Genomic DNA, 19,100 nt, shown 5'->3' with positions numbered 1-19,100 from the left:
AAGGATAACTAAAATTGTCAGTAAGCATGTGGAACAGTAAATGCTGACTGAGAGGGCAGATGTTTTGCCTGCAAACACAAAATAAGCTTTCTGACCTGATTCAGAGTCACTGCTATCTGAGGAGCTAGAACCACTGCTAGTGCTGCTGCCAGAATCTGAGGAGCTGCTGCTGTCACTCAGTCTGCTTGGTCCAGTACTAGACTCAGTGCTGTTTTCAACTGCAGGAGAAAAAGAAAGAATCAGAACGACCTGCATTCTTCATACACAAGACTAGGATCAACCTTGTTAGGTCTATTCTCCCATGTTACAGTTCATCTTAGTTCTAACTTCCTTGTCCATTGTCCATTTAGCATTGGACTTGAAAAAAAAAGGCCTCCCTCTACAGAGGAGATGAGGGAGATTTACCAGCAGCATGCTAGTTGAACGACTGAAATATCCAGGGAGGAGTTGTAGTCACATGATTTCCAATCCTCAAGTAGGTTAAAACTATGCTGTCTTGTGACACAATTCAAGCAATTTTCCCCCATAAGCTTTCCTGCTGTTAAGAGCCTGTTTATGTGCTTGTTGTTGCTGCTGTTAGAGTTGCATGCTGAGGTGTTTATCTACAGCCAACTCTTCTTTCCCAAGCCACGTGTACTCCAGAATTGCTGTCTTTTGCCACCTCCCCACCATCTGACTATTTTGCATTGGCAGGGTTGATTTAACTCAGTTTATAGGGCTTTTGCAGTCAAAGCTTTTTCCAAGTTGTTGCTCTGATGGAAGCTTTGCAAATGAGAAGTTACATGGAAACCTGTTTCCCTGGACACGAATCTTTGTTAAATGCCAGATCAAGCTCTCGTAAACAAGCTAGATGCCAGCTGTAAAGATTCCCCAGCCTGCCTCTTCCCTCTCCCCACAACAGGTACTTCCCAATTCAATGGATTTCAGCTGCTTCTTTAAGCTTTTCTTTTTAGACTGTTTTCAAGCCATTATGTATACCAGACAGGAAGACCTGACTGAGCTAATGCTAATGCTGGATGCAAGCCTGTGTCTTGCAGGGATGCTTCCATCACTTCAGCTAACTGGTTTTACACAGGAGCTAAATAGATATCCAATGGAGGGCAATAATAGCACTCAGTGGTTTAATGAGGAACAGCTTGACCTATAATAGTAGCATCAGCTGCATTGATCCATTCTCAGCCCCTGATGAGAACCACCCGTAAGTGTACAGCTCAAGTGTGTACTAAATTTCTGGCTTTGATCTCAGAACTCATTACTGCCTGAAAAACCTGAATTGATTCTCCTAGGATGCTTCCTTAAGCCTAAGGTAACACAGACACCTGTCACTGACACGGAAATTTCACTCGTGTGACACATTAGTGAGACTGCCATCTAACAAGCATAACTAGAGTTGGTTATTCTTGAGTCTCTAAACTACAGAAATTGAATTATGAACAAAGAGACTGTGTGACCCTCCACACTCCCCATCATGTTTTCATTTGTCAACATAAAGGAGTTCAGTGTTGCTTAAGTTCTGAAGCTGTTACCACCTTTACCTGTAATGAAGTATTAGATGCAGTAATAAGGAAGATGGTTTAGACAGGACAAGTAACTGACCAAATTTGCTGCTGTGACTCCAGCTCACTCAACTTAGCAACAATCTTAAGACTAGCAATGGGAAGTTTAAGGCCCCAGCTATTCTGAGGAGAAAGTCCCCAGCTGCATAACAGCACTTAAGCCCAAGGGAAGAATTCCACTTTAAGCTATTTCCATTCCATATGAGTAGAAGAGACACATTACATTTGCCGTTCTTCTTTGGGTTTAGTTGACCACTGGCATCCAGTAGTTTCTTCTCTAGCTCTTGTTTCCTCTCAGAATCAAGTTGTTCTTTTGACTTTGTTGGTTTTTTAGCTGCATGTGAAACAGAAGTTAATATGGAAGCAAACAACAAAAATCTGGTGGGTTTTTTTTAAGCTTCATTTCCACTACATACCCCGCTGCTTTCTTTGTCTCTTCCTCAAACAGGTTGCCACATATTTCTCTAGTTCTCTGAGTGTTGAAGCATTTAAAGTTTCAAAGTCTATTTCTATCTCATCAGGGTTGGAGTTCCTCAGTGCAGGTTCTCTTGACTGGATTATATGGACTACTTTCCCAAGCTTATCTCCAGGGAGTTTATTTATGTCCAAACTCAACTGTCGTTTTTCATCATAATTCATAGGCTTGGCAGCATCTTCATCTTCTGATTTATGTGGCAACAAGACCTGCTGCATGGTTTTCTTTGATTGACTGCAGGAAAAAAGTATACTGCAGTAACAACAGTTTAAAATAATTAGACACCCACACAAATCCCTCACACTTACATGTTTAAGGAGAGTTTTTTCTTAGATTTCTTCTTGTGTTTCAGATTTTTCTTCTTTTGAATCAAGCTTTTTATTTTAGCTTTTTCCTTGTTCTTTCTTTTCTCATTTTTAGCCTTCCCTTTTTTCTTTTCTGGTCTAGATAAACATGCTTTGGTCAAAACCCACAACTGCTGGTGAAGAGCTTTAAGCTATCAAAAGAAAAAAAAAAAAAAAAGCTGATCATTTTGGGTATTGTAGGAGGAACAATGAGCTGGTCTTAAATATCACAGGCTATTTGTGGGCAGCTGAGTGGATATTAATAGAATATTTGGCTTTCCAAATGAGATTTATTTTCCAAACATCTTACTATATTGTAGCTTAGTCACAGGTTATCCACCTGGAAGATGTAGGGCTACTTATTTTATGCAGACATTTCTAGCACATGTGTTTTCTAACATTCTGTCAAGAGTGGAAAAAAAGCCAAAGGAAAGGAAAAAAAATCACTCTAGGAGCTTCCAGCAGCCTCTTTAATTTCAAGCACTTGGGATGCACTTAATAGGTTCTATCTCTTACAGCACTGACAAATTAGGCTAATGGGACTGGGCTCTTGCATCTTAATTTGCAATATAAGATAGCTAGTTAGGACATACTAAGAATTTAGGAGAAAAACTTAACACAACTTTGTTTAAATCTTGGGACTTGGAAGATGGTCAGGTGATGAGAATTAGAATTCAGTCGTACTGAACTGCTATTGCAAAGGCTGGCTTGTACACTTGCTTTTCCTCCTGCTTACATTTGTAAGTTGATGATATAGCTGCTCATCTGACAAGTACTGAAAACAGAACAAATGCTAATTTTCCCCAGAGTTTTTAGATACAGAAGCAACAGGTTAAAATGTTATGTTCAAGCAGAAGCAAGACCCATCCCCCTCTTAATATGAAGCATGGCTTTGCTTCACTGGTTAGCAGGAGATTCCTTCTGTTCTCTCATACTGAGCTTTCTCAAGTAGAATTTAATGACTTGCTTTTGTGTGGCTCAGGAGAGACAGGGGGTAAGACAGAGCTCTTCACCATATGAAAGAAATGCCCCTGCTGGAAGAATATGCCCCTAAGCTACGTGTGGAGTGTCTGGAGGCTCTCATCATACCACAGGAACAGGTTTATTTTTTTAAAAGTTTGAGAGTCATCTGAAGAAATGGTAGGCAAGAGGAGTAGAACAATTATTCACTAAACCCACTTGGTATTTGCTGAGGTACTATTCTTAACTTTTGGTGGTGCTTCCAAAGAGGAAATAAATTACTAGGTTCTCTTAAAAACTGATCTTTGGTGCTAAGCTTTAAAATGGAAAAATCTAAGTGGCACTGTCAGATAGATCTTAAGTTATGCACATTAAGTACTAATGCTCACTTGTTCCTGAAGCTTTGCAAAGTGCACTCTTTTTTCCTCTTCAGAATCTTCAGATGATTTTTCTTCTGAAGAATCATCATTACTACTTTCACTGGAATAAGCTTCTGTCATTTCTCTCCCAGGTGGCAGATGAGCACTTGCAACAGGTTCATCAGGAATTTTGGCAAAGTGCATTTCGAAAACATCCTGAAGAGTTAAGTTTGGGAACAGCATACTTTTCAGATTTCTAAAAGCATTACAAAGTTACTACTTGTTCTCTAGAACTACATAGCAACACAGTAGTTCAGTAACATTAGCAGATTCTACATCAGGGCATGAAATGACCTACTCTTTTTCAAATCTGACTTAAGAGATAACTCACCTGAAGTTTTCTTGCCATGGCAACTATTTCATGATCTGGAGAATTATGTTTGTAGCAGCTCATGAACATTAATCTAACATCTGTAGCAAATTCTTGTATGTCACTATATTCAAAGTTATCCATTTTCTTCTACAGGAAAAGAAAAATATTGCATGTTTAGTAGAGAGCATTACCATGAACTGGCACAAAAAGAGGAGGTACAAGACACACAGATTCAGGTTCAGCTTGTATCAAGACACTAAATATTGTAAAAAAAAAATTATGGAAAGACCTGCTTCTCACTTCAACACTGTCCTTTTAAAAGAAATGGTTTTTTTCCTCTTTTAAACAGATTTATTAATTGTAATTGCTGTAAGGACTTTGTAGTACTAGTTTCAGCACTAGGTTGAGACAATGTCTGGGTGACTCTATTTGGTTATGTTCTCAACGCCTGTTTTTGATTCTAAGCATGGTATTTACGCAAAGCTTGTTCCATAATAGCTGGAGTCAAACTAATGGGCTAGAAACTGGGAAATAACCTTTATATTGGTCAAGCCAGTTTTCAAGGTAATTTAGTAAACTTTTAAAATTCAACATCCCCCCCCCAAAAAAAAAAAAAAAAAGAAAAAAAGAAAAAGTGGAGCTTAACTGGGTTATACTTTAACCCCATAGAGATATACCCAGTGTTCACAGAACACTGTCCACATATCTCCATCTAGAAGGGTTGCTTTTCACAAAAAAGGGTGAAAAGTGTCACAAATATCCAGTGCTGAGATTTCAGGGCACTTCACCAAGGATACCAAGATTCAGAGAGAAGCAAATGTTGATATAATAGAACTGCATTTTGTTTTATGGGCCATTAACAACAGCGCTGTATATACAAACAGGGATATTTAAGGTGCAGCTTCCCTCACTCCTTATATTAAGCTTGTTCACTGGGTAAGTAAATTAGCCACTATGTGCATAGCAACGAGAGTTAAACGTTCTTCAGTGACCTGTGGCTAAGTTTGAGACACGTAAGTGCATCTGGATTCTCTGCCCATTATTTCTTCCAAAGGAGAAGCAACTTCCATGACACCTTTTCAGCTAACACATTTAAAATCTTGTAATTGCACAAGTTATTCAAGCAGGCACACAAACAGTCTAATTTCCCCAGAAACACTTACTTTAATGGTTCTTAGGTCTGTAGGACATTTGGCAATGCCTTGGTTCTCACCAGTGGAGAAAGATGCCACATCTACAGGTTTTAAGAAAGGCCACGCATATGCTGCATGTTTCTTTGAAAACATTTCTTTAAGTATTGCATTACAATGTTTTAGTTTTTCTGGCAACTGAATCTTTTTAATAATTCCAGGTGACTGTTGAGAGTGTGGCAAGGATCTCTTCAGAAGCTTATTTGTTACCATACGTTCATTTTCACCTCTGCATGCTTTAACAGCTTTTCTTTCATTACATATTGCAGAAGATTCACCACTTGTTGTGACTACTGAAGTAGTAGGAGTTGTAGTGTCAGCCTTCCTTTTCACACCTTTTTTTGCCTAGGAAAAGAAAACACATACAGGTGTCCAGAACAGTGAGAGAATGGTCAGTTTTCACTGTTTTCATTTTTACACGCAAAAAGAATAATCTAAAAAATGTCAGAACTTTGACAGCTACTGAAGTCAGAGCAGAATGTGGCACTTACACATGTTTAGACTGGAAACCTACAAGTTATTACAAGATCAGTACACCAAGCTCAACCTTAGATTTAAAGGAAAGAATGGGATGTACTGCAGGGTGAGGTTGTGGTCAGTTTTTAGCCATTCAAGAGGATTCCAGGAAGTTGGTAGGTTATGAAGTTACCCACAAGCTGACTGCAACACAAAGGGGTAAAAATACTGCTATTTATTTTAGGCCTGGTTGAGGGCTTTATGTACAAGGCTTATCTTTATTTTTCTTTAACCTGCGTAGCATTTGGTTTGAAAGCAATACAATATGTCCTTTGTCATCGGTGTTCAGAGTGTTCTTGAGTGAAGTGTATGTGCTGTAAGAGAGGCTGGCACAAGTGCCTATTCCTCTTTGGAAGAGCAAAACAAAACCAAGTCAATACAAGAGAGTTTTTCTGATGAAAGTGTCAGATGTTCACATACAATTAAGATTGCAGTTAACAGGAATTTGCTTTTGTGAGCTACAAACATCTTCCAGACTGGTTACTTAGTGTTTAAGCGAACATGCTATTTTTGGAGAATCAAGCATTTGATTTACATAGAAAACATGAAAACTTATTAAATAGAGCTTTATTTTAGTACTCAAAGCATTATCCTCCAAGTAGCCTCATCATTTCCTCAAGGAAAGAACAGTTCCTGCATCAAGGAGAAGCCTGCAGAAGTGTAGTAATACTCCTCAAAAATGACCATTTTAATGACCATTTTGTTTCTTTGAGAACAATATTTTAAAACCACATTTATAAGAAAAATGTACCAAGCAGTCATCCCAATTTCTGCTTAGTTTCTCAAATTAGTACTGGCCCAGTTATTTAGCAGAGAGCTAGAAGACTTAATAGAGATTTTTTTGATGTTTTCTATCACAATAGAAGTTTTGAAAAGATATTGCAATAAGCGTGGCTCCTAAGGTTTTGCTGTTAACGCCTGAAGGAGCAATTTCAATATCTTTCTTTCTGGAAGTTATTTGAGGAAACTTACTTTTGTTATAGGGACTGCAGCTGGCATTAACACACTCGGCTGGGCTGCAGACAAAGGAGCCAGTGGAACCTGCTGTCGCTCTTGAGTCATCACTGGAGGCTGCTCAGCGCTTTCAACTTGGCTCTGGTTTATGCTTCGTTCATTTGAAGTCCCAGGGATGGGCTGCTGTGTTCCTGGTTATTTTAATACAGGAAATTTTAAAAGTTAGATATTAAATGTTGCAGCTAATTTCTTTCATGGTCAAATTGAACAGTTGTCAACAACCACTCGTCCATACACAAGTGGTACAAATAAATACAAACAAGAGCAGTTGTTGCTTATAGCAACGTTGGTATCCTCCTGAGCACTGTTAGTGCCTCAGCTAGAACACTGTACCGAGGTCCACATTCTTTGGCTTCAAGAAAGCTGTGGATGAATCTCAGACAGAAGATTAAAGAGGCATCATACTATACACTGTATATCATAAAAACATCCTTGCCAAGAAGAGAATCAAGTCCTTTCCTACGAACATATTAAAGACCAAGCAGCAAAAGGTACAAGCTGCATCATGAAGGTTCAAGTTCCCTGAGCATAGCTAATACCTGCATATATTGGTTAGCAGTATTACAGCCCTCCAGCACTGATCTGAGAACAGTTTAGACCAGTGTTTTCTGTATTTGCTTTGGCTGGTTAGATTACTAATGTCTTTTCCAGCTGTTATTCTGTTTAGTTCCCATAGATGTTCACACTTATTAGTTTATGTAACACAACACAGAACAGCACTATGACATTCTCTGAAATGGAAGTCAGTTGCCTTTTTAAAAAAATATGAATCTTCTAAAGCCTTATAGCAGTATCGTTACTTGTGTGATTATTCCGGAAAGAGTAAAAAAAACCCATCTGCTCAAAGGTTGAGTTGTGACAAAAAGGATTCCCTGTTTCCAGCTTTTGCTTGCTTGATATTTTTACAATTCAGCATATAACACAGGCCTTACCTTCTGGCTTATTTCCTTTTTTCTTTCCTTTATTGAGACTCACTACTCTTTCTTCTGATGGCATTTGGGCTATTTTCTGCATAAAGACTTTTTCTAGTTCTTCAGCCATAAACACAATGTCATCACCTGGCTGCAAAAGAGGATCAGTAACACTCAGGAAAGGAGAGACTGCAGTAGTGAGGGCTACCTCGTAAAATAACCAGACTACAGAATCCTGCTCCAACAGATTGAAGAAAGCCACCAGTACCAGAGAGCTCTGGAAGCCCTTGCCATCCCTGCCCCCACAATTCACTTTAAACCAAATTACTTCGCTATTGAAATACTTTTTCTCCCGATGTCCCACTGCACAGTCCTTTTTTCCCTCCCCACACTTCTACAGCAAAGGGAAAAGGGGGCAGATCTGCAACTCCCTTATTCACTATTATGTCCTGTGAAGCTGTTGAAGCTCAAAGATACTGAGACACAGCCAGCAAACATCCAAGCACAGGGAGATGCTCACACTTCATTAGGTAAAACTTATGGGAGGAACAGAGCATGGCTCATGGGCACTGGTGTTCAACTTGTCCAGGAGTTACACAGCACCTGCTGTTTGAGCTGTGCAGCTCTAACCCAGAGGTTTGGGAGGTGGAATCCTTGTACAGCATTCAGTTGTTGTAACAGCAAGGGAGACTTGACTTAACATGCCTTCAGTCAATCCTAGCAAAAGAGCCTCCCCTCCTTTCAGAGAAAATAGTTTTAAAAAAAATCATGAAGACATTGACTCAGTGCAAGTTCTAATAACCATTTGCTTGTTTTAGACCTGTTTGGATTGTTCAATAGAATCAGTCACTGGTAAAAGGCTGTGTTTCACATACCTTGTTATACATGTAGCAATTCAAGAACATAGTTTTAAAGTCTTCAATGCATTCTGCAGCTTTTGTGTAGTAATTGTGTTCCAGACGCTTTTTTATGGTGCCTAAGTCCATAGGCTTCTTTATGATACTGTAATAATCCTATTGAAAGAATAAGTCACCAAACATATACCTTAATATTAGGACAAGGATTTTTTTACACATTTAGCTATGAAAGTTGAACTGCAAGAGAGGAGAATTACATAATGTTAGAAGCAATATTTTATGTAAAATAAAACTTTCCCCTGTAGCCACAGGTACCAAAAAAGTGGTCAGGAACTCTTCACCTTATATTTCCTCCTATTTCTTCCATATAACTATTTGAAGTCCCAAAGAATACTTACTTCAATAGGATATATTTATTTCAGAGCTGTCCTGATAGTAATACTTATGAAAAGTATATTCACTTCTCATTTGTTATCTCAAAGCCATTTGCCTGAAGTAGCAGTTCAGTTTACAGAACAGTGGAAAAAGAAGCCAAAGACAAACTTGGGGAGAGACAAAGTCTCAGTCACTAACAAAGCGAAGCTGCCAAGTTTTCACAATTGCTGTCCAAATACTTTATTGCCTGGGTTATACTGGCTCTCCTCTCAGGGTTAGTCTAGTGAACATGTGGCAATGACTGAAAGGCAGCTGGAATGTGAACTATTGTGATTATTTTTGTAGCATGGCTAAAAGCTTGTGGGTAAGAACATGAGGCTAATTCCCTGATGGTGCATTTAAGAAACTGGAACAGAAATATTCCCACTAAGTTCACATACATTTTGTAATTGTATGAAGTTACTACTACTTCAAGAGTGTTCTAAAGCTGTCCTAACAGTCTGTGTTGGTGAAGTAAAAAAGCTAAATACATGACAGTGTAGACTATTGAATTTACCAAAACAAAACCAAAGAAATTTTTTAAATAAAGTAGTTAATAATTATTGTCCATTCTGCCATTAGCAGATTCCAGTATCTAGGGGAGAGAGAGGCAAATGGGGCAAATACCTTTATTGTCCTTGCCATGGAGCCAGACATTTGCCTGTTATTGTGCAATGGTTGAACTCACACATACTCCTAGAAGTCAAGAGGCTGCCTTAGAAATCCAGAGAGGCAGAACTGGCCTGAAGCCAGCTGCAAATGTTGCTACAACTCTGATGGAATGACCCTTAATATTAACCTTAACTGACAGCTCCTTCCAAGAAGGAAAAAGGGTAAGAAAAGACACAGGAAGATAGTCACTTGGACTGTGCTTTTTTACAAAGTGACCAAGTGAGTTTGTCACAAGAAAACAGCCACAGGTAAAGGCTTTTTTGTCTGCTCCAAACAGAACAAATCATGTTGTGCAATTAGTCTTGGAAATATAAGAGAACTAAATATGAATGCGTAAGCTGGAGGAAGAGAGGAAAAAAGAAAACAGTCAAAGGAAACATATGATGGTTTTATTTAACACCTTTCTACTTCTCTACCAAGAGCAGCATCTGCCAGGTCATTGAAATACCATTGTTAACCTATGTTTTCATTCAACTGAAAAACATCCAAAACTGGAGTCTAAAGATACCTGAATTAAAACAATTTATCACAAGATGTTATACACATGCACTTTATTACAATTAAGTTTTAACAACGATAAAACCCACATGGCAATATGGAACAAGAATTTAAGCATCATATCTACTCCCTAGAAGGATGGTCTACCACTGTGGTATTATGAGAATCAAATCTGTTCTTTTCTTTCTATTTTTACAGGGACATTTCATTCCTCTAGAAACTTCAGAGCAAGATGATTTGAAATTAACAAATAACTGCAAGTGTAATGACTTCTGTGCATCAAAACGGATCCAGATTTGCCTGTTTACTTCAGAATAAATCAGTTCTGCTTTTTCATCAAAGTATTTGACATTGAGGCTGCCTCATATTAAAAATAAAAAACTCAAAGGCAAAAGAAAATACTCACCATATGCAGTGTTAATAAATATGTCTAAACCAGAAGACAAGTAATACCAACATCCAGAAACTCTAAGAGGCCTGTCCAAGCATTATTATTTTCCCTTCGAAATACAGACTTTCTAGTCTCAGTACAGAAAACATAGAAAAAATGCAACATTTCTCTAGAAAGAAAACAGTTCTCTTGTAGACTTGGATTAATGACAGCAATTCAAATGCAAAAGTAGTATTCCATAATCTGTTGCATCAGAAAAAACCTGTTTTCAACTAACATTAATTCATAAGTCCTGTAAATATTTTACTTATTAATACTCCTATTCCAAAATGGTTCTTACAGGAAGATTCAGCGCTGCTGCATCTACAGGCTGGTGAAATGGCCAGGAATAGTTGTGTCTCCACATGGCTTTCATGACCACCCTCTGTAAGTACTGGAGTTGGTTGGTTTGACAACCACTACTTTTGTTATTTAGGTATTCTGGTGGAGGAGGGTTAATAATAATGGAGTGGTGCTGACTTGGAACAGACATCTTTAGTGAGTTTGTATATCCACTTGTTCAAAGATCATTATGCGTCACACCTGAGGGGAAAAAAAAAAGACAGAAGTATTCAGTGAAGATACCTGGATTTAATGGTGCTTACATGTTCCCTTCATTTGGAGAATGTCAATACTGTGGCTACCAGCATATCTTCATGTTCTAAGCAAGGCATGTGTTTTACAAAAGTGCATATTTGGATATACTGTACCCCTAGAGTCAAGAAATACATCCTAGCTTTCTGCTAAGAAAAACAGCCTGCTTTTCATCATGCTATCAAGTATGCAATGAGTTTCAGGACAGGTCACTATAAAGCAGAAAGCTACTACTAGAATAGTATCTATGGCCCAATCTTACACCAACTGTAACATCCCATCACACATTGGAAATGACACATCTTGCCTTTTCATTTGTTCTTTATTTCAGCATTCCAAAGCATACCTCAAACAGCTCCCAAAGCTAAAGAGACATTGAAATTTCTTGGGTTAGAAGAGACCTTTTAAACATCTAGTCCAACCCTTCTACCATGGGCAGGGACCCATTCCAATAGACCTGGTGGGTCAAAGCCCCACCCACCCTAGCCTTGAATACTTCCAGGAACAGGACATCCACAGCTTCCCTGAGCAACCTGTTCCAGTGCCTCACCACCCTCTCAGTGAACAATTCCTTGTCATATCCAATATAAACCCACTCCCTTTCAGTTTAAAGCCATTCCCCCTATTCTATCACTTCCATGCCCCTCCGGTTCTCTTGTAGCCCCTTTAGGTACTGGAGGGGGCTCTAAGGTATCCCCAGAACCTTCTCATCTCCAGGCTGAACAATCCTAATTTTCCCTTCTTTTCTCTAGTTATCTCATGACTCTTCTCTGAACTTGCTCCAACAGGTTTGTCATTCCTGCACTGAGGACCCTAGAGATGGATGCAGTATTCTAGGTGGGATTTTGTGACAGTGGAATAGAGGGGCAGAATCACTTCCCCTGACCTGCTGGACACACTTCTTACTTCAGTGTAGCGATTTACAGAATGCAGATGTCTTTCATCGAACAGTAAGGTAAAAACATCAAGGTAAAAGCTCTCTTTTTTTTCTTAAATAAGGAAAACATATCAAACCTGAGTCATTCATACTAGGAACAGTTCTGGACTACCAGCCAGCATACCTACATAGGACACTACATCAGAAATAAATTCAATACAAGATCAGATTCTTTTGAGGCACACAATAAAGCAGGTATCGTAACTATTGTTATTTTTCACAGTACTGCTTTTGCAAAGATAATTGATACTTTGACTGCTCATTTGGTACTTTCCATTGGAGATGCCCATAAGAGGGAACCCAGCCAAGCTGGGCTACTGAGAACAGCCTGGCTGGCCTTGTCCCTCCAGTCCGTGCAGAGCCCTGCTTGCCCCCTGGCACAAGCCAGTGGCAAACTCACCAGGCACCTTCTGTCGATGCAGTACCACAGTTAAACATTCCCATTGCTCTCTCTCTGTGCAAGCAACATCCTTCTGTTTTCTGGAGTTTGCTGAACACATTTAGAGTTCACATAGCTTGGAAAATAGCAACACCTGCCTGATATGAAGAATAAATGCAAATGTAATTTCTGTTACTAAGTACACCATCTCAGGCTCTGCATGTCTTTTATTCAGATGGAGACACATCTGATTTCTCGAAAATTTTGTAAATTAGAACAATAGAGTCTACAAAAAAAAGCACAAACTTGGCATCAAGAGTGTCCAAGGAAACCAGGAGACTGAAGTTTTGTGTATGTAACAGAGTGTCTTAGCCCTAGACGCTTAGCTTTTAAAACCTTAACTTACGTTGTGGAAACCAACTTCCATGTCAGCAAGAGAGCTAAGACTGCATCTTCTGAAGAACAGACAAAAGTTTGTGTCTTGATCAATCCCTCCTTTACAACCTCCCTCTCCATCTCCCCTTCTCCCTAGTCACATAACACTCCTTCCTATCTTAAAATAAAACCTATGTTTGCACACTAAAGCAAAAGTGTGATCAGATTCCAGCCAGCTAAGTTGTTTGATGTTTTTCAAACCACCCCTTCCCAGCCCCATGTGTCCTTGAGCTGCTGAAGCAGGTCCCAAAGGTCAAGTAGCCTCAAAAGAGAAGCATTGAGTGTTTCCTTTAGGCCCAGTTTGAAGTTTTTAGCTATACTGATAGAGGTGTCTTCTTAGTTCAAGAATAAAAAGCAAATAGCTTACATGAATTACATTTCTCGAGAAGTCAAGGCTTTTAGCAAGATATCACATCTTGTGAGAATCAAATTTCTTTGCCTTTTTTTTTTTTAAAAAACAAAAGAAAAGGTGATTTGTTCTCACTGATAGGTCTCTAAAAGCATGCATTAGCAAGTCTTCTGAAAAGGCAGCTATTTCCTTTTGGTTTAGCTCAGCATTAATTATAACTACCAGCACAGAACCTGTATATATCATATACTGGTCAAGAACAGAAGCTCAGAAAATATTGGCATACCACAGATAGAACAAAGGCAGACAATCTACCAAACTCCACACCCAAAGAACATTTGATTCTTCAAGGCCTTTTTAACAGTTTTTTTTTATGTGATAGTCAATAATCACACTGAAGTTTTATTAAAAATATTGGAACCTCCCATAGATTGATATATTAAAACTACCCAGAACAGAGTAGTCTTCTTACTGTAAGCAGCACGATCTCTTCTTTCAGAAGGACAATTATCACCTTAAAGACATCCATAAAACAGCATCTCCTTATTTCCTGGGGTACATTGAACAAATTTTAGCTTTAAAGACAATCCATATATTAGGTGCTGAGAAATCACTGACTTAGAGTTATTACCATAACCAGCCTTGAGCAACTCAAAACCAAACTTCCACCCTCAAAGCAGACCAGTCAACTTTTTACCTTAGTTTTAAGGAAAGCCACAACTCACTTCCTCCCCCCTTGAAAGATGAAGGAAGAACAGAGCTTTAGAAGATAGACACAGAAGTCTTTATAACCTCATCCCACCCTCATTTTATTCTCTAGCAATAACAGCCACACACCTGCAACCCTGACTAAACCCTGCCCTATCAATGGTGCTCATTGGGAAGTTATCAGCATAAAACAGGAACAGCTGTTAAGGACTAAAACACAACAGAGGGTTATTTCTGCCAGACCTGCTCACTCATTAATCAATAACAAAAAGTGGAGGGATTAAAAAAGAAGAGTTGGTATCCTTAGATCAAATTTGGTTTAATTTTCCTATCTTAACTTTAAAGTCTTAAATTTAACATAATGGGAATGCTTATGTTTTACTAATTATGCTGGGTTGTACTGTGTTATATCATAAGAGCAGTACATAAATATTATGCCTGGTTAAGAGCTGGCTAGTACTCATACCTTACTTCACTATACAGATTCAGTACTTAAATTAAAACCCAAATATATTTAACAAATGCATAGTAGTGTAAAAATGAGGGCTAGGTTGTTTCCTAATAATTTTCATTTGTTGTCATTAAAACAACAAAGGAATTTACCAAGCTTATTTTGAATTTTAGCTATTGACTAAGCTTTTGTTTTTCTCAGTACGCTTTAAAAGCTTCATCCCCAGCATGCTTTAGAATAAGGTAGCTCTACAAAATGAGATTTGTATTTAATTTGTTGTTCCATTCAGGTGCATATCCCACTTTAGGATCAAAACCTGCCTGGATTCTTAACGTGCAAGTCATTAACCTGCACTCTTTTTTTATTTCCTCTTCTTTTTTTTTTAGCAAGGTGTCCTAGTGAAAGGACAAACTTCACTTGGATAAATTTGTTTTTCTGGCAAAAGTATGAAGTACTTGTATAGGATCTAAAATATCTAGGTAGATCCAGCATGTATTATTACTTCAGCAGCCCAGTGTGTTAGGAGCATATGGATGATGCTGTTAGGGGAAGCATTTGCTTGCTGCTTCCTCTGGCACCTCTACTGAGCTGCGAGTAGGTAACACAAAGTTTATTCTTTATGGGTGATAGGAAGAGGATGTTTTTAATGGGATGTAAAGAATTCCTACATTTGAAGCAGAGCAAGTAGTAGAAACCTCATTCAATAAAGCAAAGCAAGGAAGGGGAGTGGAATCCTCTGTGGATAGGTATCAGGGTTTGCTGAACTGAATGCTCTCCTCACTGAAAAATTGTTACTGAGAGGCATCAAGGTGTGTTACTATTGATGGGATTGGACAGTGAGATGGGAAGGACACCGGCAAAAACCCCAATAGTGGCAAAAGAAAACAGAAGCTGTTGTCTATTGAGCAGACTTGTTTGCTCTCTTATTCTGCTTTCTGCCCTTAGCTTCCAGACTGTAACTGCTCAATCCCCCTCTGAATCTGCTGGTGTCTTGTAAACTTTAAGTCAGTTGGATCTGGTAGGCTGTGCTGTGCATAGGGAAACACTGTGTTTCAAAACTATACTGGTTTGGTCTGTAAATACTTAGAAAATCAAGGTTTAATGAAATCACTACCTTTGGGTAACTGATATTAAAATAAGCTGAAAAATAATGTACTACTGTAATTTTTGATTAATTTAAATACTGTGTGGAAAAAGGCAACTTTGAAAACTATTGCAGTGTTCATTGCTGGCTCCCCAGTCACAGCACTTGCTACCTGGTCTGAGTCTGGCTGGCTGTGACCTGTAGGCAGGCAGCTGCCAACAATACTTTTGGCAGTTCTCCCAAAGGTGATAATTAGGTGGAGGGCGGAAGAGAACAACAACATAGTGGGAAGAGGTGGTCACCTTTGTGCTTTTGTCCTCATCCAGTGTCTGCTATTTCCAAGACCGTCCTAGTGCCATCCACTTACAGATTAGAATGACATTCCTGACACGCTTCAGAAAATGGATTTTTACAAGTCTGATAGGATGGCTAAGATGGAGTGGTTATTTCAGTGCAGACTTGTTGACAGTTCTCTCTTCCTGCAGTGGGTTAGACTGCATCTTCTGAAGACACTTCATTCTGTACAGAGTTTTAATCACTTCTGTCTGGGAGACTGTAAGACAATGTACAAGGTAGTAGCCTGAGACTTCATTAATATGGTGAATCTCAGGGAAATAGATGATATTATTATATTTGAAATGATTCGTCTATTTGGAATGTGAAAGCAAGTATCACTGATCATTCTTAAATGTCTACTAAGGCAGAAAATCTGAGTGGGATTTGATCTACTGAACAAAAGCATTTGAAGGTCCCGTGGGTAGAAGGTAAATTTTTAAATGCTTGCTAAGAAGATGTGAAATAATGAAGAGTCTACTTCTTTTCATCTTTAAATTTATATCTTCCTACAGGGCATGTTTATCCCTTGCCATGGTTTTTGTTAGCTGAGGTTTGCAAATTTTATACTTCCTGGTGAAAATTTCTCTTACAGAGAGCCATTTATTCCTGAATCATGATGAACTCTTCCTGATTATAAACATCTATGTAAAAATTGGCTGGTGCTGATAAACACTACCACTTACAGACTGGGTCAGTGTTGACAGCTGAGGCTCAGCAACTAAAAGCTCGTATTCTAAAAAGGCACCTAGTTTGAGCTAACAAGGAGGGATATGTTTTTTTTTTTTTTTTAACTCTGATTGGAAGAAATTCACTGACTTTAATCTCGTATGTCCAATATCCCTTTTAAAATGTTTAAGCTATATCCTAAGGATAGCTGAATTTTCATAGCTGTTGTACTTTTCCAAAAATGTTTGGATAATTCCCTGGAGACAGTAAACTGGTAAGAGTGCTGTTGCAGTTACTCCCATAGCAGTTCTCTGCACTGTGCCACCTTACATCTGTTCTGAGTAGAATTTCATGACACGGTACATGAGCTAACTAGTGTTTACTTCCTCTTATTAGTTTAAAAACAACTCTCAAGGTGCTGCTGCACTGTTGCCTTTCAGCAGTATTGTCTTCTCTGTGTTTGGAACAGAACACTGAACAAAGGGAAATACTTTGCAGAATTGTACAGACTGTATTCTTTAAATCAGATCTTAGGGAGAAATGGGGATAAGTGAAGCAAGATCATCAAATTCCTGACACTTTTTTTCTTCTCCTCTGCTCTACATTTGCCTTTTAGCACCTTCTAGGTTTAATCATGTATGGAAAGTACTATCCTAGATAGTAGTGCAATTTGATATGATATGTTAATAATTCACATTCATATGTGCTTACTTTGTGGTTTTGGCTGCTGCTTTGACACTCCTACATCAGCCTCACAACACATGAAACACAAACAATTTATTTTAATTTATAGAAGTTGAATGGTATTTCCCAAAAGTATTCACAGCATGTTAATTTTGTTCTCCCTAACTATGCAGGTAACAGATACTTCAAAAAACACTGGAAACAAAGTAATGGGAACTGAAGCTCAAAATGTGATTGCAGGAGTCGGCTCTGCATCACAGTAAGACATAGAAACCGAAGTTGATGACTGCTGCTTTAATGTCTAGGCCAGATTTGGCTCTCAAATAGCCCTGTAAATTTGGAATAATCCTACTAACTTCAACAGACTTGCCTTAGGTTTTCATCCAGGTAAATGACAGCAAAGTGTCATTTCCCCATGCTCTTCGTTTAACTCATTGTACCATTTTCCCAGGTATTTATAACTTTGTTCATCTGCGACTCTATGGCAGAATACCCATAAAAATTGTAAAGGCAGCTCTTTGGCACGTACAGGAAATGACAGTGAAAAAATTCAACCATCCCAGAAAGCTGCACCATTCCAACTTGCTTTCTCACCCATTATATTGGTTTCACTTGCTAGAGAAATCTCACACCTCATTAACTCAGCTTTCAGCTTATGTCCAGCTGAGGGACTATTGCAGAATGATCCCTGACTGGGAACATACTACATCCTCAACTGATGGAGCTGGCAACTACCTGTTTCTTTCCCTGAAAATTAATTTCTAAAGTCTTTCATTACAGTTGAGTCAATTAATTCTGACATTCAGCCAGTGAGGTGCTCCCTCTACCCCTGCTGTGGCCCTCCTGGCCTCTGCCAGCCTGTGCATAAGCAGCTTCCTCTGCCCTGCTCTCCCTTCTGGCAATTCAGCTTCTCACCTCAAACAAACATGTCCCTCCAGCTGCTTTGCTCCTGCCTGGCCTTACTGTTCATTGCATTGGTCAGGGACATCTGCTTACTCCTTGGATCTTTTAAGTTTTTTCTTTACCCATATTCCCTTATTAATTAGCTCCTCAAAATAATTTCTGTCTGGTCAGGTCTTAAGTTTTGATGGCCAGCTTGCTGTTGTGCTTGCAGAGATCACATCTGGATGTGGATGTGGGGGGCTGCTCTGCTTTGAAGGGGAGGTGTCCTGTGAAGCACTCATTCTGAGCAGGAAAAGAAGCCCTCAGTCACTAGGCTTCTCTACATGGAATTTGAATGCATTATTCTGAAGAGTCCAAGTATATATCAGTTCTTTGTCCCATCCTGTGACCTTTGGCCATACAGAGAGAAGGCAAAAAAATTACAGAATCCTCTGGTGTGGAAAAAGGAGCTCTTTTCATCATGTGTAAAATTAGCAGAATGAAATGCTCAGCGTGCTTTTCACAACCAAAGATTTAAATAGCTTGCCAAGGGAAAATGACTGGGTTGTTCAGTATATTTTTGGTCTTCCCAGGATGTTGATACTCAGTATCAGCACTAAATTTGTGGTTATTAGAAGCAACTAGGATAAAAAGAACAGAAACAAAGCAGTGTATTAAATCTGAATTTCACCTTTTTATTTTCCTTCATGAGATGCCCTCTTTGCATATGTCAGAAAATTACCTGTTCTCTTCTAGGAGGTCCTCTAATGTTTGCCTAAAGCAACAGTACATGATAAAATACTATATATTTAGCCATAAATTAGGGATCTAATTTCTGTTATATAAAATATGTTAAAACACATGATTTATAGTAGTTTGAACAGAATCTGTGGTAGTAATTTTCAAGTGCAGTTATGGTGTGGCTGTGCTGCCATCATATGATTATATCCAGAGAATCTGTGTGGCACTTGGATTGTATTGAAAGGTTTGGATGCTTCCCACACTGTCAATCCCCTTTTTATGCTG

The 19,100-nt window shown here is 38.8% G+C and overlaps 1 protein-coding gene and 1 long non-coding RNA gene across 13 annotated transcripts in view; one reads left to right on the top strand and one right to left on the bottom strand.

The window, feature by feature from the left end:
- The window catches only part of BRDT (bromodomain testis associated), a 50,852-nt gene that overhangs the window by 10,240 nt on the left and 21,512 nt on the right, over positions 1–19,100 (bottom strand). For 5 of the 12 annotated variants that reach the window (XM_027890709.1, XM_027890705.1, XM_027890715.1 and 2 more), the window contains exons 4-15: positions 13,961–13,997; positions 10,871–11,112; positions 8,574–8,711; positions 7,720–7,849; positions 6,746–6,918; positions 5,231–5,602; positions 4,086–4,214; positions 3,725–3,910; positions 2,340–2,527; positions 1,973–2,265; positions 1,780–1,890; positions 96–218 (exon numbers count right to left, since the gene is read on the bottom strand). In XM_027890709.1, the coding sequence (XP_027746510.1) occupies positions 96–218; positions 1,780–1,890; positions 1,973–2,265; positions 2,340–2,527; positions 3,725–3,910; positions 4,086–4,214; positions 5,231–5,602; positions 6,746–6,918; positions 7,720–7,849; positions 8,574–8,711; positions 10,871–11,062 (2,035 nt within the window). In that variant the 5' untranslated portion in view covers positions 11,063–11,112; positions 13,961–13,997. The remainder of the gene's footprint in view (positions 1–95; positions 219–1,779; positions 1,891–1,972; positions 2,266–2,339; positions 2,528–3,724; positions 3,911–4,085; positions 4,215–5,230; positions 5,603–6,745; positions 6,919–7,719; positions 7,850–8,573; positions 8,712–10,870; positions 11,113–13,960; positions 13,998–19,100) is intronic. The other 7 variants (XM_027890710.1, XM_027890708.1, XM_027890713.1 and 4 more) reach the window with 3 other exon arrangements.
- On the top strand, positions 11,595–14,930 carry LOC114060871. Its single transcript, XR_003571993.1, has 3 exons — positions 11,595–11,623; positions 11,952–12,295; positions 14,813–14,930. It is a non-coding gene; the product is annotated as an uncharacterized LOC114060871 (long non-coding RNA).

This window comes from Empidonax traillii, unplaced genomic scaffold (assembly GCF_003031625.1).
Source record: "Empidonax traillii isolate 1590-97213 ecotype Southwest subspecies unplaced genomic scaffold, ASM303162v1 scaffold295:size639837, whole genome shotgun sequence".
In the NCBI taxonomy this organism is placed as follows: domain Eukaryota; kingdom Metazoa; phylum Chordata; class Aves; order Passeriformes; family Tyrannidae; genus Empidonax; species Empidonax traillii.
The sequence above is the reverse complement of the archived record's forward strand: the minus strand, read 5'-3'. Positions and strand labels throughout refer to the sequence as shown.